General features: G+C 38.8%; 1 protein-coding gene across 2 annotated transcripts in view; it reads left to right on the top strand.

The window, feature by feature from the left end:
* frmd5b (FERM domain containing 5b) overlaps nt 1-22,653 on the top strand; it is a 60,593-nt gene that overhangs the window by 33,556 nt on the left and 4,384 nt on the right. Inside the window, exons 2-13 of one of the 2 annotated variants that reach the window (XM_067495366.1) lie at nt 9,776-9,880; nt 11,420-11,462; nt 11,629-11,707; nt 14,319-14,416; nt 15,810-15,933; nt 17,178-17,265; nt 17,429-17,517; nt 18,153-18,216; nt 18,936-19,027; nt 19,122-19,196; nt 19,381-19,449; nt 19,580-19,686. In XM_067495366.1, the coding sequence (XP_067351467.1) occupies nt 9,776-9,880; nt 11,420-11,462; nt 11,629-11,707; nt 14,319-14,416; nt 15,810-15,933; nt 17,178-17,265; nt 17,429-17,517; nt 18,153-18,216; nt 18,936-19,027; nt 19,122-19,196; nt 19,381-19,449; nt 19,580-19,686 (1,033 nt within the window). The remainder of the gene's footprint in view (nt 1-9,775; nt 9,881-11,419; nt 11,463-11,628; nt 11,708-14,318; nt 14,417-15,809; nt 15,934-17,177; nt 17,266-17,428; nt 17,518-18,152; nt 18,217-18,935; nt 19,028-19,121; nt 19,197-19,380; nt 19,450-19,579; nt 19,687-22,653) is intronic. The other variant, XM_067495367.1, reaches the window with a different exon arrangement.

Below are 22,653 nucleotides of genomic sequence, written 5' to 3'. Positions count from 1 at the left end.
GATTTACGGTGTTGTGTTTTGGTGGTCACTAGCGTGGAAGCACAAGGCGATAGGCTTCATAATGGACTGACGAGCAAAGACTTTGTGTAGGTAGTGTTCATGGGAGTTGTAGTGTCACATTGCAATTATTTCAGGAGGTTTTTGAGACTAAAAAATAGTTAAAAAAATAAATTCAACAGGCAAAGCGGCTAGTGGGAGTGACTGTGTTACCTGTGACTGCTAAAATCCACCGCATTGGTGTTAATGTCAAGCCCAAGTAGTTACCAAAACAAATATGAATTAAAAGAGATGTACACTGTAAGAGTAAAATAACAGCTTCAACAAATGCCTGAAGTGTTACCCCAAAGCTTAACAGCAAAAAAGAGAGTGAAACTGGCTGCCATTTAGTCCCCATTGTAAGCAGTGGTACTCTATCTGCCATTTTGTTGCATGGCACCAAATGGGGTGTACTGTAATTTCAACAGACACCTGCACCTACAAGGTGCTATTTTAACAGTTCATTGGGTTGTATGAGAGGATAGGGACAAACAGCCTATATGTTAGATCAGGTTTGAGAACAGGTTTCTTTGTCACAATAACAAGGGGCCCTAGAAGAACCACTTCACCATAGTAATGCATGCAAGGCGATATTATACTGACAGCATAATTGTACTGATGAGGAATGAGAGGTTATATTTTGTTTACTTATTTTTTTATTGACTGTGAGCTCTTAGTGTGCTGTGTTGTAATGAGGTTTGTATTGAAGCCAGCCTGAGACACTTAATCACAATGAACACAACTGACACAATCACAAAGCAGGTTGTTATCCCACTCTTAAGCAAACACACATTTGACAAAAATTATCTTGGATATACTTTATTCTAGTGAGGACAATGCACGAAATGTGTATATTTGGTAAATGTTAAGAGTCAAATGTTTAAATAAGCTCTAGGACTAAAGTTTGGTTGAATGCAGAAAATATTTGACCAATAAATCAGTGTGGTGGACATTACACTTCTATTTGCAGCAAGTCTCTTGAGATCAAAACTAATGTTCCAGATTTTTGGCACAGTTTAGTGAATCCAATTTAGAGCATCCCCTAATTTCTTAAAAGGATCAGATCATAACGGCACTAATAGTTTAATGTGAGACAAATTACGTGTTCGTTATATCTTAAAGTCAGAATTGACTCAGTGCTTTTTGGAAGTGAAAATCACTATTGAAAAGTAATACACAAACAATATATTATGCACATGGACATATTATCTTTGGCCTTAACACTTTCAGACTGAGACCTGAAGAATGCTAGTTAAGGGTAAGGGCAGTGAAAAATTCAGGGAGTAGACCTCATCATTATGATGACTCTGAAAAAGCATTTAGAGACAATCGATTGGTAGGATCCCCCAGGGCTTAGATTGTGGAGGTGGTGGATTAAAGCTGCTGCATGGAAAATGGAATTTTGCAGTTTCTATTGTTTGAGATTTGCTTCTTCGCGATGTTGCTTAACACGCTCTGCATAGGCTCTCCAATTGGTTTAATGTTTAGATTATCTGATTGGTTTCTATTAGTAAGATGATTCATCTAAAAAGGACATTTAGTTAAACCTGAGTGACCAAATGTTTCCAGTGTCATACCTGCTGGTGCCACTTTTATTGATTGTGTATGTTCTGTCCTTGGCGTATCTTTTAATGTCATACCCGCCATGTTCTACTAAATAACAAAGACAGGACGTTTAGGTAACACCTCAAACGTTCTCAATTACAGCTGACAGTGCATCTGTCACAGAAACCAGTGCATGGAATGTGATCCACATAATTTATCAAGCCATACATTTGCCCTCTGTGAACTTCATCATTACCTGTCCTGTGTGCAGTTTATGCATCTAAAATCACCAGATAACTTAGTGCACACGTTTTTTCTCTGATGTCCTTATTAAAGAAGAATGGTAAAATGCTGTTAATGAGTTTCTTTTGCAAATGTTCAAAAATATTTTAAATCAAGCTGCTTTTATATTTTACGCAGATACTCTAATATTTGAAATGCTTAAGTTAAGAAAAAACTAAAACTTTTTCATGTTGTAAAGACATTTCCTGCTCACTGTGTTTATGGGGGACACATTTGTAAAGACCTGGTCAAAATGCCAGGCACAGCAGGGTGTAGGGAGATCTCCTACCTCTACACCGATCCAGCTGCACTCCCAGTTGAATTTAACACATTCCCTTGCTCTGATTTTCTTTTTTTTTTTTTTCATTTCCACAGTAGCAGTAAAAGACACTTGCTTGGATATGATTGTCAGTCTATAGCTGCATGCTCATGACGTGCACATAAAAACAGTAAAGCAAGAGAGGTTTTGAGTGTCAGTGGTGCCTGGACAATAACTCGCTTCTCAAAGTCTGTTCACTTAAAGATGTCAATGGAAACTGTAAGTCCTGCATCATCACATCCTTTGGGACACATGTAAAGCATCTGACAGTTATTGTGCATGTACTGTGGCATGGATGAACTGTTGAAAGCTGCAGTTTATGGGGAACAATAAACCCATCTAACTTTGGCAGAGTTGTTTGATCATAGTCCGTACAGTATTAACCATATAAAATATGATCCTGATAATAACCTGAGTTATGCCTAAGCTGGCGTTTATTGTTATCAAACTGGTCAGTCCTTCGAGCTGGAGGGTGAAAGGGAGGACAAAGAAAAAAAGTGCTTAGTGTTTTGGCTATTTTTTATGTTATGCACATCACTGCTCTTTTCCTGGAGAAAAGCCTGAGGGACATTTCAACTGGAACAAGACAGTGACAGGTCCTCATTTTGTACTGCACTTTCTCCTCGATTTGATTATTCTGCTTTCCTCTACCTTTTCCTCTTGCTCTCACTTACCTTCGTTTCCACATGACATTTTATTGCCTTCCCCTTTCTCAAGTGCCCTTCACTCCTCTCATCTTTCCCCCAAAACATCCCTTACCAGTACATTTAATCAGTTGGCTATGGTTACTCCTATAATTCTTGTGGGTTTTCTGCTCTCAGGGCCATTGTTCTATTGTGGCATCTCTGTAATGGAGGCCCCAGGAGCCTGAGCCTCGATCCAAATGAGACAGGATTTACACAGCTGAGCACTGTTTGTGAACATAGTCCCAGCATTGCCAAGTCCCACTGGGCCACTTCTAGGGCAATAAGATGGCAGAGTACTGACAGTGAACGTCTTTTAAGAGGATCGCTGTCTTTCCATCTTGCAGCTGAGGGGGTTATTAAGGGCATGTGAGCACAAAAAGGCAATGATGGAGATGTATTTCAGTGAATATGTCACCAATTAATGACTAATGATGTCCTTTTCTGCATCTGCACCCAGCCAGAGCTCAGGTCTTTCTTCCTCAGAATCACAGCAGCTCTCACAGTTATGTTTTGAGCATGGCAGCTTGTCCAGTGACCAAACAAATGGCGCTTCCTGACTTTTTAAAATATCTGTAACCATTAGATAGCTGCAGGAACAACGTGTCTTCACATTATTGCCATATTGAGATGGGTGGTGGTGCACCTTTACACACAGCTGCAGCAAATTGGCCCTTCAAACAGAAAAAAGTTGCCCACCCCTAGTCTAAGACATAAGTATCTGTGATGCTTTGCATACATCACCTCAGGAACAGAACCTTCAACTTCAGTTCCTCTTTCACCTCTGCTAGCAATCTCCTGATCAGTCTCTCACACCAAACGTCCACATACTGTACATGGGACCATGACACCTGTTAGGCTTTATCACTTGACCAAGTGTACAGACTGGAGCTGTTGTCCTGAATCCATTCTCTTCTGCTCCTCCTCTTCATTGTCTGCACTCTCACTAGATGCACAAAAGTTTTTGAGAGAGCATTTGGACTGTCAGAGAAGTTGGTAACAGGCCACTGCTGCTTCCTCCATGTTTAAAGTGCAAATTGCAGGTAAACAACCCCTTTGAATCAGTATGAATAAAAAAACGGCAAAGGCAGTCGTCCACGGACCACAGGGTCAGTGGTTCGATGCCCAGTCCCGGCTATATGTTGAAGTGTCTCTGGGCAAGACACTGAACCCCTAAAAGCCCATTCCTATCCCCAGCTGTGCAGTGCCGGTCCAAGCCCAGTAGAAATTGGGGAGGGTTGCGCCAGGAAGGTAAATCATCATGTGGACAATGATCCGCTGGGGCTACCCTGAACTCACGGGATAAACTGAAAGGACAAAATAAATTTGATATATTAACAACAGTGAAATTTAGAGTCATTTTTGCAAGGAGTAAAAATAGATGTAAATATAAAACTAAAGCAGAACAACATCAAGCACCAGCATTACTAGAAGCTACTATCGGAGCTTTGACCTTAGGACCACTTGCTCAGTTGTTCCAATTTCCATACCCTAGCTTAAAATGACACCATCATTTATTGATGTGGTGTTTCCCAAGCTGATATGGAACCCCTCTCAATAATTAAACCGACGCAAGGCCTGGCCAGGCTGAGAGAGTGGCGTGCTGCTGCTGATGCTCGGCCGAGGACTGCAGTGATCATTTGGCCCCGGTCTGGGTTATTTCCATCTCTCCGTTTATCATTTTTATTACAACTGTGATGAAACACTGCGCATGCTTTCATAAAACACTTACGGGCCTCTGCTTGTTTAATACATTCCTCTCCTACTGACAAGCCTGCACTAATCTCATTTACCCAAGAGTCACAGTGGCTAATATCTCAGCTGCCCACTCTGCACACCCCCTGGTTACTTTTACCACATAACTCGCAGTAAACATAATACATAAATGAACATGTGAGCATACAATATATTATTGTTAATGTTGCTTTCTACTGCTGGTGTTTTGGTTAGTCCTCACTGTCACTATTCCTCTTTTTGTGCATGAGTGTATGTGTGTGCAACTGATTTTACCTGCCATCATATTCTCAGAGCTTGTTGTTGTATTTGTAAGGCATGCATGCTGTGGATATGGTATTTTGATTGTATTGATAAATCTCATTGGAATGAAAAGAATAAATCCTGTATATTATCTCGAAAAAGTGGAGCTCCAACCCCGAGACACTTTCTGATTCTATTATGTGTCTTTAAATTCTGTCCTTGAAAACCTCAAACAAATTCAGTTAAAGGTAGCAAATTGCAACCTTGATGGAGTACTGATTGAAAATGCAGTATAAATGCAATACTCCTCAAGTAGACTCAATCATAAGCCTTCACAAACTGTGTCTAGACTGGATGAGCAAACTGTCATGACCTAGCCAGAGTCCTTTCTGAGAAAGTAATGTTCCACATCTTGGATTGTTCCTCTTGGATTTAAGTATTGACAATCGGTGGCAGTCTCTAGAACCTGTCACTGTCTGGGAAGGCTGATAACAGGACTATACTCACCAGACTTTACATAAGGTCGGACTCAGAAGCTACACCTGCCCAAGTAAGCCTGTTTAAAGTCCTGTCTTCTCTTTGTCAGCCCTATAAAACATTTTTTTCAGAATAAGTTAAAGGGACCATGCAGTCCTTTTGGCCTACTGACAACTGATTCTTAAATCTCAAAGGTAACAAATTGATCCACCGCTTCTAAATCCTTAACAGTGGGGTGCTAAGATAACTTTTTCTCATTTAGCAGTTTATTTCTCTCTATCCTCCCCCCCTCCTCTTTTTCTCTCTCACTCTCTCTGCAATGAAGTGGTTGGGGTTGGCGGTGCACATACAAAGTGCAGGACTGTGATTCCACAGACACAAGTTTGACTCCCAAGTCTTGTTGGAGTCACTACAGTCATTTCATAACTTTGGCAGTTTAAGAGACATCAACAGCTTCAGCAGACTTTGACTTTTAGAGAAGCTTGAAACAGCCTGGTTTAAACAGTATTTGCTTCTTCTTTTTTTTTTAAATCAAATGTCTTACTCATATAAAACAGGCTGGCATTAAGCTCATTAATAATTCCAGTTTTCTGCAATTTGATGGAGAGATGACAGTAGGCAGTGTTTAAGCTAGGCTTTGTTCCCTCTGAAATGTTATGTATCATTACTGATTAAAACTCAGTGAATCAACAGCCGCATTGCAGTACTCAGCTGTCTCATAAAAACCTTGAATATTTTTTTAAAATATATTTTTCTGCATCTTTTAAAAATACAAAAAGAAGTAAGAATATTGTATTTATTTATATGACATTGATTTATTTATATGAGTATTTATATAAATGGCAGGGTATATAAATGCACAGTGGGATGTATTATTACAAAATTGTTGACGAGATATTGTGAACAACATGCCATTGGATCCGTATAGTATAAAACAAAAATCAATCATACTACAAATCATATGTACATTTATTTTAGTTTGCATGTCATTTTATTTCCTGGGTTCCTGATGCTTTGGTATTGAAAGTGTTTTAATGCGCATGGATCTAATTATTTCCCCTACACAAATTAAACCTAAGGGAGAGGAAACCGAGAGAAGCAATCCTCACATTGAAACCACATCACCACAAACCACATAATAGATCTGCAGTGCATCTACTCAAAAACACCAAAGCAAAGCTTTGACTGGCAACATATAATGTTTCCTCTTAGCTGCAGGTTTAAATCTCATAACGATGTTGAAGAATGCTTAACTTCAGATCAATAATCCTTCTGGTCCAGAGCCTACATTTGTGTCTCTGTGGAGCCCCAGACAAGTACAGTGTTTCTTATCAGAATGCAAGACAACACATATACATTAAAAGTGTGTGGTCAGCTGCCCTATTGTGGAGTTTCCAACCCTTTGCTGCTTTATTCTAACACAGTTCAGTCAAGACACTAAATGATCACAGAACAAAGAGAGTCCTTCGATCTCATCCTAACAAATTGCATCAGAGTGCAGAGTCGGGTAAATTACCAGGAACAATAGGATTACCTGCACTTACTGAAATGCACAACAGAAGAACCAAAAGCTCCCTATTAAATCGTACCATTTAAAATCTGTTGTAACGGCTGATGAATCCATTGTAAAAACTGTGAATGCCTATGTTGTACTACCACTATAAAAATAACTGCAGTTTTTTTTTTCCCTGAAGGACTTCACCATTGTTTCTGTATACAAGATTTACGAAATACTGAGGTTCAAAAGCTAGTAAAAAAATGTGATTTGATTAGATTTGTTAATAGATGTAGTAATTAGGCCAACATAGTTTGAATGTGAACATGATTTTGAACCCTTTACACAAACTGAAAGGTTTAAAAAGCTGTTCAACTTCTATTGAAAGTTTAACAGTCGAACTTTGGATGGATAGAGAATTGGTTAGTAATTCAGGAGAAACTAACCAGCTGCTGTAGGCCACTGTATACCGTAATGTGACTGCACACGTGTTATTTGTCCGATGGTGTCTGAGGATGAAGAGTAAATATACATGGGAATGAATAACCCTGAACTACAAGCGGCCCATTAGTAAAACTTAACTGGATCAGCTTTGGTGGATTCAGCTGTCTGCCCAGTTTGATGACATAATTACAAAAGCACTGTGTGGTTTTTCTTAGCATTGTACATGCCGTTGTAGCAGCAATACTGATACATTTCATCATTTTTATTCTTAGACTGAGATAAATCATCCTGCCTGTCTGATGCTGTTTCATAAGTCTCAAAGTACATGGAAACATACAAAAACAAACATGTGGCATGTGGCAATTTACGCCACAGAACATGAAGGAAGTAGGAGGTGCAGGCTTTGAAATCAAGGTAGATCGGTATCAAAGAAGATAGATGAACCTTTGTGTGTAAGTGTGTGTGTGTGTGTTTGTGTGTGTGTGTGAGAGAGAGAGGGTGCACGTTGATGTGTGCACTTCTATTTCTGCTGCTGGGCTACTCAGCAGGCCTGTCCTGGTAAGTCAGGGTGTATTTTATGACAGTGACATACAGACACAGTGACAGAGGTGATGTAGGCAGCTTAGTGCATTCTGGGAAAGGTCTGGCCAGTGCACAGCTTGACACAACTGGACCTGATAGGTTTAAGTTGGGTAGGGCTTTGGTGTTGGTTGAGTTCTAGCTCAAAAATTTAATAAAAATACTGAAAGTGGCATTTGTCTCTATTTTTATATCCCTTGACTTAATTGGTCTACACATCTATAGCACTTTTCTACCTATTGGTATGGAAAGCGCATTTTACACTGCTTCTCATTCACCCATTCACAATCACGCACACACTCACACGCTGATGGCGGAGCGGATATGCAGCTGGCCTACACTCACCGCGAGCAACTAAGCTGGGGCTCATTGTCTTGCTCAAGGACACTTCGACATGTGAACATGTGAACCAGCAACTGGGGGATTGGTGGATGCTCCACCTCCTGCGCCACAGTCACCCCTCCTTCATGAATTAACATCTTTGATGCTTTGGTGGTGTACTATAATGTAATAATGTCTTAATATAATTACTATTTGGCAGATTTATCATTACACCTCACAGCCAGATTTGCAGACAAATTTGAAATGGTTTAAGTTAAGTCACAATTTGTATTCAAATATTTATCACTCAATATAATTACATTTACCCTAAGCATTTAATTTAGGCTGTGTGTATTTATGAATTAGAGGATGCCTAAGAGCCTAATGACCTGAGGAAATCTTGTACATAATCTGACAGTTCTGGTTGTACTGTGTGATACAGAATTATTTTGTCATGCACAAGAAATGAACTGCCATGTTTCTTTTGTTTGACCCGGCTCAAAGGACCAACTGTGCATTAGTTGTAAGACAGCTAGCAACAGATGGACTCTTTGAGGGTGTTTTTAGCTCAGCGGCTAAATGCAGAATCTACCAGAGGATTCTACAGTTTTGCAAAAAATTTTCATTCAATTAACACTTTTATCTCTCATGCACACATGCCGTTCTCACTGACTGACAGACCGACTAGGTGACTGCCCAACATCGTCGTCACCGTAGTGCTGCTACTATGGCTTTTTTCAAAATGGCTCAGCGTGCCCCATACAGAAAGTACAAAGTTATTTTTAGTTTCGAAATAAGCACAACATGGCTTTTTGGTGACTTCAACAGCAACAGGCTTAGTGTATGTAACAAATTTAACCCATTCAAAAGAGGGCCAGTAACTAATCATGTATTTGATTTGATACTAAGTGGTCTAGAGGTGAGAACATCTTTAAGTGGAGCTGTTCTCTCGGCCTCTGTTTGTGATTGCTGTGCTCTGCGATGCAACATAGGCCGTCTCATATTGTTGAAGTTAAATCTTAATTAAGACTAAAATAAAATACTAAGGTATTTTAATTAAGACTGCTTTAAAATATATTTTAAAAATTGTATCCCCACCCCCAACTCCGACAACAAAAGGTATTGATATTTTTAGAAGGGTCAGATTTGTGTTCTGCATTGCATGACAAGGGCTTCCTCTCCATTTTCAGTCTGGCTTTTTCTTTGCTTACACCTTGTCTCACTGCTCTTCTAGGTCTTTTTCTGCAGCTGAAATTTCTCAAAGCTTTCACAGATGGCTGCTGCCTGAATATGAATTTTTGATAGCCTTCATATATCTCCCTTGAGCATAGTAAAATATTAAAACACTTTCTGGTGGCCAATTTGACTTCTCGGAGGCTCCAAAAATGGACTTTGTGGTGAGAAGGGGAAAAATTATTTTGATGTGAAGCTATAAATGTTTTTAAAATGTTTTTTTTTTATTCATATTATTTTATAAAGTATGGTTTGTTGCTCTACCTGTGCAAAGTTTAGCTTTTGGACCTGAGCGTTCACTCATAATCTGCACTACTCAATGTGTGTGTCTTTTTTTTTTTTATATATTCAGTCCTTCTGTGTTTATTGTCATTTCTCTTTCAGCGTGATGCCAAGGGACAGTACCTGTTTGATCTCATCTGCCACCATCTGAACTTGCTGGAGAAAGACTACTTTGGAATAAGATATGTTGACCCAGACAAGCAGAGGGTAAATTAAAAAAAAAAAAAATTTTAATTAACACCCATTTAATCAATTGGATTTTATTCAACTGAATCCAGTGACTTCTTTTGTGGTTGTGGTTCTTTCATTTGTGGTTCTTTCATCTGAAATGTTTAAAATAGGTATCAGTAATGTTCTGTGAATTACTATTATTATGGGAGTACATTTACATTTAGATTTTACATTTATTAGTTTGGCACACGCTTTCATCCAAAGGGGCTTATAAGTGAAAATACAGTAAACAATTTACAATCAGGGTGGCTATTGGCTTTAAAGTTTTTACCCCTACAGTAGCTTCAGTTAACTTTTTGCTCATTTGTGGGTGTAAAATTGTCTTTTGTCCCTTTAGATTGAAAACAACGTAGCTTATAAATTGCTTCTTTAAAGGGGATAATTACTTAGAAGAGTAAAGGTCTTATCCTGTAAAGTGCATTTTATTTTGTTAAAGCTAATAAGGCATTGTGTTTAAGACAACACAGCTGTTCAAAGGAAAACCTGTGAAGCTGATGCAAGAATAAGAAATCTTCTGTGGCCACATTTAGAAAGTAGGAAGGTCTGTAGCTCTGTTTGCATCAGTCTTTTTGAATCTTTCGAGTAGGTATTTCCAGCCCTCGTCCTCAGGGACCCCTTACCCTACTTGTTTTCCAACTATTCCTGAACTAACCACTATCAACTGGCTCAATCAGGTGTGTTCTGTCAATGAGAACCTGGAAGGTGAAGGTTTAGATAAGTGTGAGGTAAAAAAACACAAAGCAAATTAGTATCTTCCAACTCCTGATTGACTGAACCTAAATATTTAGCACATGTAGGCAGTTCTGCAGATCAGTTACGTAAGCTGGCAATGGTTGATGAATAACATTGTCCACAGCCATTTTAATATTTAAGGCATCGGCCAGCAGACAGGCGTTTAAAGAGAATAGTAAATTGTCTACAATAGTATAGCACTTTTCTACCGTATTGGTAGAAATTTTATTATACTGCCTTTTTACTTACAGTTGTTTCACCCTCACATACACCAGTGATTGCAGTTGCTATGGAAGCTGTGACAAATTTGGGGTTAAATATCTTGTCCAAGAACAGGAGCAGCTGGGAATTAAACCACCAAACCAGGAATTGGCAGACAACTACTCAACCTCCTGAACCACTACCAAGAGAACCTAACAAGAGAACAAAAATGCAGGTTATGAGCTAACAAAGGTGCAGCATCACTGTGAGCACTGTACCCCATTATTATCAGCATGTCATATCACTGATTGGAGTTAGTTTCGACTCGTGACATTTAGCATCCTGAGAGAAAACAGCACTTGCCTGATTATTTTCCGAACAGCTTTCTTTCATCTCGTCTCTGCATGGTGACTGCGTTGGAGGCTGTCTAAATAAACAGAAGGCGAGAAGTAATTCTACTGTGGCTTCCAGCTATAGATAATAAGTCATCATGATCAGCTGTTGAACAAACAGAACCAAGACTGACAGTTTAGATTCAGCCTCAAAAGAGCAGGTCTTTACTTATCTTTCTCTCCATTTCAGCACTGGTTGGAGTTTACAAAGTCAATTGCCAAACAGATGAAATGTAAGTATTAAGGGAATGTGCCTATTAATTGATTCAATATAATATCTTAATTTGAGCAGTTTGCAAACAATTTAATTACGGTAATACCAAAAAAACACAAAGAAAACAATTAGAAACCATAATTATTATAATATATAGGTGTTAAATGTTTGATTTCCATCTGCAGCCCAGCCTCCATTCACCATGTGTTTGCGTGTCAAGTTTTACCCACCTGACCCTGCTGCTTTAAAAGAGGAAATCACCAGGTAAGATTTTGAGATGACTCAGCAGGCTGCAGCGAGGAGGTTGTAGAGCAAGGATGGAAATAAAATTAAACGTAGGGTAACTCCTTTGTCTGACTGATTAAGTTCTGCAGTCAAGATTTGTCACAGGTTTAAGCCTCTTCACTGTTTAGTTCAGTTGGGTTTAATAGACTAGTCACTCAAAGCAGGCAGAATATACAAATAGCAGACGAGTTGAGCGAAGCTGTAATTAATAGAGTGTGTTATAGACTGCCTATACTTCATATAAACACTACATTCAGCAGCTGCCATTATAGGATCTAAAAAACATTGGAAAAAAAACATAAAAAATAAAAACAGTTGAGCAACCAAGAAAAAAACCACTGACAGATTAAGAAAGAAAATTTAAGGAAACGTTAAAAGGATTTGCAAACACTGCTTACATGCACATAACCAATACAGGACTTGAAAGTTTCACATAAATTTGCAAGTATTAAAGGGCTCACATGTTCTTATTCAAGGACTAAGCCATCTGATTCAATTCGTGCAAAACATGAATGTAGGAGGAATTAATGTCATGTGGCATATTGTGCTTTGCCAGATTTTGATGAAACTAGCACCATTTATTTGAAAGGAGTTGTTCACAAAAAACAAAACAAAAGTCCTCCTTGTGAAGGACAAGGCAGCAAAAAATCAAGTCCTAAATTGGTGGGGAGTTAAGAGCAATCACTTGAGAGTCTATTTAAATGTGTCAGCCATTTTAAATTAGAGCTCATGGTGTGTATGTGTAATTACACTGGAATGAGATTAATAATTGCAAAACCCAAAGAATAGAGTAAAAAAGGAAATCACAATCAGGCAACGCGGAAAGAAAAAATCATCGTCACCCTGCTGCATTTCCATTTTGAGCTAACCTCATAAAATAACAACAAAAAAAGGTTTGTGTTTGTTTTTATACATAAAGTCAGTGAACATTTCTGTTTTGTTTCAATGGACTCCTCTACTTGAACAGAGAAATAAAGTGGAGAGTTGAGACCACCGTGTGAGGTGTACTTCCAGCTTGTGTTATTTTTTACAGTTTATACACTAAGCAATGACAGTTACAGTACATCAAACATGATTATTTTGTGAAGTCATCAAATATGCATACATAAAATAAAACCTCTCCAAAGTACATGGAGACTAAATCACTAAGGATGTCTTTATCTCCAGCATTTCTATTAAGTTCCTCAAATCAGAAGCATTTTCATTTCGCTGGTAATATTTTACGAGCCCACAGCCAGTTTGAGGATACATAAATACAAATACGAATAGTTTGACTGAGGGTTTAAAGAGTAATATTTAATACTCATTAAAAGCCAGATAATGAAATGCTTTCATCATAGCGTTTCGTGTAAATTTTCTAATTAAGTTCACTTTTTTTGTTGGGTAACAATAACCATCATAAAAAGTAGCCTGAAGTACAGCAGGGACTGTTGACAACACATGTAGTGATGCAGTAAGCCTGTGTGGGATTTCAGCCATCCCCCTTCTATAAGCTGCATGAAGCTACTACTGTACTGTGTGTGGCATCTTTGACAGCTGAACAAACTGCTCTGAGGAGTAAGCCGGAGAGCTGCCGAGCCCAGAGATCCCTGTAAATTGCATCCATTGACTGGTTGCCACGTAATGAAATCTCTTATTCAGTGTCTCGCTTTTCTTGATTGAGCAGAGCGGCAGCAGAGGAGAGCTCCTCCATCCTCCGCCATCTGTTCTGATTAGAAGCTTTCACAGACACACAATTAGCAAAAAGATGAAAGGCAACAACATTTCACGTGGATTCTTATGATACTTTTAGCTTTTAGTTTTCATTATAATTCATTGTAAAGGAATCTACAATAACATTCAACCTGTGGTTTTATTCTGTGACGGCCGCCTGAGCTTCAGGTTGAGAAAACCTTGATGACAGATCTTTCACTAAATGTCTCCCTACATTTTCTGTGCTTTTTTAAGTGTTAAACCAAAAAAAAAGTAGTTACAATCACTGGTACTCAGTTTAGCAGACTGCCTGACCTCCATAGAAGGAAGCTACTAAACAAGACTCCATCCTCTCTGACACTTTGAATTCCCTATAGTCCGACTTCTATGCACTGGCTTCTGATTCTATCTTTAGGCAGCCACAAATCATATCGAAATATAACTCTGTTTTCTAATCACTCTGCTATCACTGAATAGACTGAATTTACTGACTGACAAGACAGATGCGTATTTGAATAGCAGTACGCTTGCTCCTTTTATGTTCTGTGCAAATTAGCAAAAGATAAAATGCTGACATTCTTAACTAACGTGGCTAAAACACTAAGAAATCTGGGTTTATTGGCACTGACAGTGTTAACATTTAGCTCAGATTTTCACTATGCTGCACACTATGGTTGCAGATCGGGAAACGGGAACACAAGCACACATGGAAACACACATGCACATGTCCTGCAGGCAGCCTCACACAGTACAGGTGGTTTGACCAACAATCTACTTCATCATGTTACTGTTGCAGTAATAAACATCCCGCACGTGCATTGCTAAGAAAAGGATTGTCAATTTAATTCCCATATCGTAATAATGACCCAAATCAAGTTGTTTGTGTTTCACTCCACAGATATCTCGTCTTCCTGCAGGTTAAGAGGGACCTCTACCACGGTCGCCTCCTGTGTAAGACATCAGATGCTGCTCTGTTGGCTGCCTATATACTACAAGGTGTGACAATGTAGTCATTTAAAAAAATAAACACACAATTTACATAAAATTTTAAATACATTTAAGAAAAAAATTTAAAAATAACAAAAAGTCATAAGAAAATATGTGTTTTTAGTGACTGTTTTTACTGTCAGGCTCATCAACATGCAGTTGTGATCCATTAAGTAAGACTTCATCTGCAAACCAGCTGTGCTTTCAGCCTTCTGCCTCTCAGCCAGTCCCTGAATCCAAATGTTCTTTGGTATCACTGTGTGGCTCTGGCCCCATGATAGATCATCAATATACAGAGAGACATTGACTGATACTCGCTTGCTTGCTATACTTATTACAATTAAGTAAATGTGTGTGTTCAAACGGTGCGTGTGATTTGGTAGGAAAAACTAGGTAACTAAGTGTATATTTTTCTGGGTACAACAGTATTTTAGAGAGTGGTGATGAATAAGCCTAACCAGATTAGTTAAATGATTTTCAGATACCCATCGATAGAGATTATGTGATAGGATAAAGAAGAGGATTAAACTGTCCGCTTTTCTGTATATGGGGTTTCCTGCACCTTCCCTTTCTTTGGAGCATTTCTTCACCAGGTGTTTCTTATATAAGCCGTCTCTGACACCGACATGTCAGAATATGTGAATCTCTAATGTTTTTTGTTCAAATAAACTCTGAGGTTTTTGGCTCTCCAAATGCAGATGGCTGTCTGAGCAGCACAGTGCTCCCCAGAGAGCTGACAAGTAGGCAGCATCCTCTTGTAGTTTCTCCACTCTCTGAAATCTGAAATCAGTGGTTAGTAAACTACCCTGCTACGTCTGATGACAGCAATGTAGTAAACACTAAATAGCTTTTTACAAAGGTTTTCAGTTCAAAATGTGGCCTGGTGCACCCTGTTTGCTGTATTTTTTCTTGAGATGAGTCTAAAAGTTGACTGACTTTCACAATAACATTTTAAGTAAGGACACGTGTATAAGATCACTTCTAAAGCTCAAGGTGCTTCCAGATTTCCCCAGTAAATGTGAAATGGAAAAAGTTTGAAACCAACAGGCTTCTTCCTGGAGTTGGGCATCTGCCCACCTGAGTTAACAGACAAGAACAGTCTTGTTAAGAGAGAGATGACCAGCAATCCAATGGTCATGCTGAGCTAAAAATCCAAGACGATATTCATAGACACCTTCCACTGAATGTAATAGAACTGTGAATGCAGGTATGAGAAATTTGTAAAGAAAACTTATTGCTGAGAAAACTTAAATCTGCTGACCAGGGAACAAACTGTAGTGAATTTAAGGTGTTGAAACATTTGTAAAGGAGAGACGTTAGTTTGCCTTTGGTGATGGTTGACACTTTGGGTATTTATGATATTTGTGATGCTTCTTGTACCTCCTTATTTTGCAATTTCCAGCTGAAATCGGGGACTATGATCCGGGAAAGCACCCAGAGGGCTACAGCTCCAAGTTCCAGTTTTTCCCCAAGCACTCAGAGAAGCTGGAGCGACGAATTGCTGAGATCCACAAGACTGAGCTAATGTAAGGTGACACCTGTCCATATCCCTGTGTACTACTTCCCTTCCACAGGGGCCTCAGCACGAGAGCACAGCTAACTACACCATACACTTGTGCCATTTCAAGTCATCTGACAGTCATGGAGCACTAAAATAAACAACTGCTGTAATGGTTTTAGACCTTCACAAACAACTGTTTTTTAGAGCTACAATAGGCAACTTGAGAATAAGATGCATCATATATTAAATGAAGAAGCAAGCTTTAAATCAGCAAATGTGTCGTGAAAAGACAGCTGTCTGTTAGGTGTCTAAGAGGTATAGTGTAAAGAGTACACAGTAACGTTTGGCTTTTTTTCTTTGTCAAGAAATGGTTTAGAGACGATACTTATCCTCTGAGACCACAAACATATTCATGCATGAATTGGCCTTCATGCTTCATAAACAGCAAAGTTTATGTGCATTAGGATACACACTCTAAAACTAGAACTTGTCAGTCAGTTGATGACGTCATAGCTGCTGGCTTTGTTGATTGGTTAAAATGATGATGATAAACGTTAATGAATATAATGCATAATCTTTGTTTAACTCATCAACTGGTCTCTCTCTCTCTCTCTCACACACACACACACACACACACACACACAAACTACTGTAAGTACAACCCAGGTGGACTCAGGTCCTGGATTATAGATTTGATCCTACACTGCCCTCTATTGCTCATTTTCTTTGGTCTGAGGCAGATCTCTGAGTACAACAGTTGGGTTACTGCTTTAGTCTGTGGCCTGGAACAAATATATGAGTCGGCTTTAGCTTAATTATGATGAGACAATGACCACATTTGTTTATTAATCCTTTATCCACAAAATGCAAGCTACTCAGTTTAAGTAATGGCAGCTAAACATAGATTTCAGTGTGTGGCCCAATGTGTTTTTGGTAAGATGATTCATTTTTGTTTCACATTAAAACTTTTCAGTGTCATTACTCATTTAAATTATTCATAAATCACCTTAATGGATCACTGTTATCATTGATCACTGCTACTATATCTGGCAGATGGGCCAAAACTTGTAAAGGTCATACAAGGCGTATGAACAAACAAGGAGCATGCAAATGTTAAGGTCCAAACTTATGTTTTCCCATTATAAACATTTTGCCATCAGGATATTTTAGCAAAAACTAGATTGAATGTTGAATGAAATGATGCCCTCTGAATCGACACATAGTTGGGATAGAGTCCAGTTAATAGCTTTGTTGTATATTTCATCCCAGAGGTCAGACACCTGAAACATCAGAGCTCAACTTCCTCCAAAAGGCTCAGATGCTGGAGACGTATGGAGTGGACCCTCATCCATGCAAGGTGGTCATTATTAAAACAAATGTTCTCTTTAGCTTGCGCTTTTTATTAGTTTGTTTTCTTCATGTGGAATTTGATGCAGTATTTTTTTAGTGATTTATCAAATTCCTATGAATGTAGGAAAGTTACAGTTTACACTTAAAAACAAGGGTTTTGTTCTTGTCAGGATGTGTCCGGAAACCCTGCTTTTTTGGCTTTTACTCCTTTTGGATTCACTGTGCTGCAAGGAAACAGGAGGGTCCATTTCCTCAAATGGTGAGTGCAGATGAACAATTTAAATTGGACATTGTTTTGGCATAGTTTGTACATAGTTTCTAGATAAGGCTGCAAAGTTTGGCTATGTAAGTTACTCTCAGTTACACTCTTAAGATATTTTACCAAGTATAAAACTGTCTTTCAATGCACACTTCAGTAATATACCCTAACATGTCAATACCCTAACATGTATGTTCATTCAATCTATGGACATGCACTCTGAAAAGAATTTTATTTATCTACAAATTTAGAGATATATGAGGAAAATGGAGAAAGAAACAAAGAGTAATCAGTGATCTGTACTAGAGGAAATTAGTAACCTTTTTGAGACAGCTGAGTCAAACAGCTCTGAACAGCTCCAGATTTACGTGAGTTGTTTGAAGTTGTATTTTGGTCAAAATACATTTTTTTGATAATTTATTTTTTTTATGTCCGTGTGTATAATCAATGTGTCTAGACTTTTCTACACAGAAATGAAACTCTGTTTGCCTTATCAATTTGTCTCAAAGCACAATTAATATTTAGCACCTTTATTCATTATTGTCTGTACCTTAGTCCTTCTTCTAAAAAATTTTATTCAACATTTTGCCTGTTTTTATATCTCTTCTGACTTTCATTCCTTCTTTGCATCTCAGGGAGGAGGTGACCAAACTTAAGTTTGAAGCAAAGACATTCCATATATATGCAAATCAGAAGGAGGTATGTGTATGCATTAATGTAGCTCTTCATATTCCAGCCTGTTGAGCTAACACAAAATAACTTAAATGTGACTCAACGTATATTTTCATGTACATTATCTTTGATAAGATTCATGTGTCCACAGGAATTATAACCTGTTTTCACAAATCTGTAAAAAGAGTCATCATATGTTAACATTTCTAAACGTACTGGAACCATAGGCCTATATAGGACTAGGTGTGTAAGTTTGTTTTTAACAGCATCCAATTCTCCACTTAAAATATTGAATCTAGGAGGGAGGAGAGAGAGAGAGTAACATCTATTGCACTTTTAAGGTGATCTTTTTGTTGACAATCTGCACACAATAATTAGCACAATTTATTACATATAAGACATGAAAAAGCCCATGAGCATTGATAAGTAACAAGTACCCTGCACTTCCAGATCAATCCTGTTACATTACTGACAGCAGTATTGTAACAGTAGTGTTTCTCCATCTGCTCAGTGCATGACTGCTGTCAGTCACTATGAGCCACTGCAGCTCAGGGCAAAGAGTGAAATGGTACGGTCCACTGTAGGGGTGTGTAATTTTGTATTTGATCCTTTTTCAGGGGGTAGGAGTGTATTGGGGTCCAGACAACCAGTTCTTGAATGTTTGCATAGGCTGATGAGTCTTTGTATTGTTTGTATAAATATAAATATATGATATACTTTAAGTTGATGTACTGGATTTGTTACAGGATAGAAAAATCATACTGACTTACTTTGCACCTACACCTGAGGCCTGTAAGCATCTGTGGAAGTGTGGGGTTGAGAATCAGGCCTTCTACAAGTGAGTCGCAGGACCTGCAGAGTTTATTTCATAAATGTCATAATTTCATTTAGTTACGTGTGTATTTGTGATTTTTCTCTTCATTCACTCACAGACTGGAGAAGTCGAGTCAAGTCCGCACTGTGTCCAGTAGTAATCTCTTCTTTAAGGGTAGTCGATTTAGATACAGGTACATATTGTTACATGTGATGTGTTTATAGCACTTTTTACATGAACAACAAAGGAATATTAAATAGATGTTTACATTTTAGAAGCAGCCTCCGCGAGTTTTCCTAGAACCATGGGGAAAAAATGTTTCACCTATCCTTGGTGCTGCGAAGCTTGCTTTAGTGATATTGTTTCTGTTTTCTCAGTGGAAAGGTTGCAAAAGAAGTAATGGAACAAAGTGCCAAAATTAAAAGAGACCCCCCTGAGATCCACAGGTAAGATTTAAAATTTATTGTTTGAACAGATCTGTATGTTTCATTAATGAGGTTTTAAGGTTGTTGGCAAATTCATGCTGACATGTGTGAATATGTGTTTATGTGTGCGTTTATGGATGTGTTTGTTCAGGGCTGGCATGGTACCAAGTAGGAGCTGTCCGTCCATCACCCACGGCCCTCGTTTGACCAGTGTACCCAGGACCCGACGAAGAGCTGTGCATATCTCTATCATGGAGGGTAAAACACACACACAGAGTAGTTACAAACTGTATAGCACATGAGCAGATGGGTGGAACGGAGTCAGGTGGACAAGGGAAGGGGTCGGGTAGATCTGGGCCGTATTCACAAACATTCTTAGACTCCTTAGAACTTAGCCTAAAAGCTTGGGATCCGACCTTAGGAGTTAACAACAATGTTTATCTCAGTCAGAACTTGCGGTTGACCCTGTTGTATGACACATTATTTTAAAAGCTGTGGTTGATTAAAAGAATATATAGTGTTGCGACCCGAGTGGGATGGTTGCTTGGACTGCGTGCAAGGAAAGGTCCTGTAAGGTTGATTCAAACCCGGGACTTTCTAGCTGTAAGGCAGCAGCACTAAACCACTCAACCACTGCGCCTCCCTCCTTTGTCATAATTACTACAATTTTATGTTATGAATATTTTTGTAGAATTTATTATAAGCAGTACTTTAAAAGTGTTTGAAAACACATCCTGTTCACACATTGATAATTGTTATATTTATTTGCTCATGTTTTGCTAGACAGACGATTTGAGTATTAGCATTGGTTGGAATGTAGCTGATGTTCGTCCCATCATTTACACCTACAATACTGGTGAAGCCGTTATACAAGGTGCAAACATCCTGTGGAAATAAATGAACTATGTCACAGTGCGTGGCTGTGAAAGCACTGTAATAATTTGTGTGATCACTTAACTGACGGAAGGATGTGGCAGGAAGAAGATATCACTGCTGCACTGTTGTATTTTTCAAGTTTAAGCATTTTATTGTTGTGAACACTTTCATTTTTGGCAATATAACATTACTGTGTTGGGGGAGATGGAAGCACATTTCTAATTCAATTAATTGTCATTCAGCATTGGGAGGATTTTTCTTTTCCGTCTTTCTCCTGTTTCTTCCGCTGCTCTAAAGCCCTTTAAAAGTCATCCTCCTTACTTCTAATAGTTTTTAACCATATGAGCTTTTAAGGGCTAAGATGTTTTGTGAATAGCACACTCTCCCTGACACCCAGCAGTCAGTCAATCTTTGTGTTTGTATGATATCTCACTCTTTCTCTCTTGGATATACACTTTCTGAAAGACACACTCCAGGAGCACCCATCAGCCAATGGCCTCAAGCATTATTTTGACATGAGAAAGCCATCCTGTCAGTTCATAAAGGGCACTTACTGCAGCCTCTTTCCTCCAACAGGCTATTAACCTTTTGCCAGTACTGCCATTGTGAGGATGTTTGATCTTAGTTGACCAGTCTGAATAAAGCCAAATAAACTTCCTGTGTAGTGTATTCATCACAAATACGGTCTTTTGTCAAACTATCTCACTGACCAAGAGCCTGCTCTCTCAGTTTCTCTCTCTGCTGTAAAACAACCCCCCAGTGCTTTGTCCTGTTGCTCTGTCTGCACTGGTATTTCCACTGGTAATTCTTAGGCTGAAAATAGCTCCTGCTGTCAGCGGCCATGCCTTGCATGTTACACACGACAGTGGGAGTGGAGGGTGGGGGTGAATTGTGACACAAGTGGACCACATTCTTTTGCCCTGTCTGTCACTCTCTGTCGGCCTGTCTATTTATCTGGCTGAGGTGAAGTGGGTGCCTCTTAGCCAACTTTCCCCAGTCAGACACAAAGAGGGACAGCAGGAAGATAGAGAGGCGAAGCAGTTTGAAGACAGAGATAAAGAAAAAAGAGAAAGCGGCAAAAGTGTGCAGTTAAGGTTAGACAGGTGTAGTTTGCTCTGCTTGAACCATGGTGAAGTGCCTGATCCGGATTAAGACTAAGGTGAACGTTAATTTGCGTATGATCAACCATTGTTATCGAGATGTGACCGTGCGAGTTCTTTCTCTGGGACCCAGGCTCTTGGGCAAGGCTTTAGGGGTCATACCCCTCTTCCCAACCCTCCCAAGGGGTTCTTCCACCTCAGGTTCTGGTCCTGGGTCAGGACAGAGCTCCAGGACTCCTTCAAGGCTAGCTGTTCCACCTCAACTCCATGGCTGCAGCCCAACAGCCAGTTGTGAAGGTAAAAACTGAGGCTGGATTTGTGTATTGGGATTATGGAGCGCTGCTTTATTATAGGCAATGCAGTGGCAACAGGAATTTAGCAAAGCAGCTCCATAAGATTCCATTTTGATGACTTTCTATTGGAGAACAGTGTCTGAATGGGGAACTGAATATTTCAGGGTTATATGTGGGTTTCTGCTATTGTCTAAAGATTATATTAAATGGCATTTATATGATTATATGATGTTGCTGAAGTCAGTGGCAGTGGACATAAGTGTTAAAGTTTACATTGTCATATTTTTTAGAAAGCTCAAGCACCAAGTGAGAGCTGAATGATAGTTCCTACAGGCCGTTGTCCTCGTCTTTCATGTGTACTTTAGTTTAAATACTTCATGTAGATATAGACGGCACAACAGATGAATTATTTTCTTGATAACAGACAGCAAAACAAAATGATGTTGCCCTTCTGAACACATCAGAATAATAAATGTTGGCACAGAGTTTACCAGGGCACAGTTTTATTAAATATTCTGGCATATAAGAGGCTGAGTGAATCTATTAATTTTCGGACTAATTGAACTCAAATTAAACATAATTACTTAGACCTCCTCTTTTAGGTGCTTCAAAAACAGGGACAGGTTCCGTCTGAATCTGTGTCTTGCAATAAGCTCTTTTTCATTTTTCATGTTTACAGAACAGACAACAAAGTAGAAAATATATGATAACTGTAAATAATTACTGAAGTTGTAAAGAAGTTTGATGTGCTGTTGTAAATTGGTTGTAACAAATAGACAGAGAATCTTGAAATTCTAAGAGATTGTTTTAATCTGATATTATAATTGTTTCACTACACTCCCAAAATCTGGTTGTAAAATTGTGCATTACGAATATTTCCTACTTTTTTAATGTTTGATAGCACTGCAAAATATGAAACAATTGAAAGTATTATTTTGAATGATGCATATTTTAAT

Source organism: Channa argus, chromosome 2 (genome assembly GCF_033026475.1).
Source record: "Channa argus isolate prfri chromosome 2, Channa argus male v1.0, whole genome shotgun sequence".
NCBI lineage: Eukaryota > Metazoa > Chordata > Actinopteri > Anabantiformes > Channidae > Channa > Channa argus.
The sequence above is the reverse complement of the archived record's forward strand: the minus strand, read 5'-3'. Positions and strand labels throughout refer to the sequence as shown.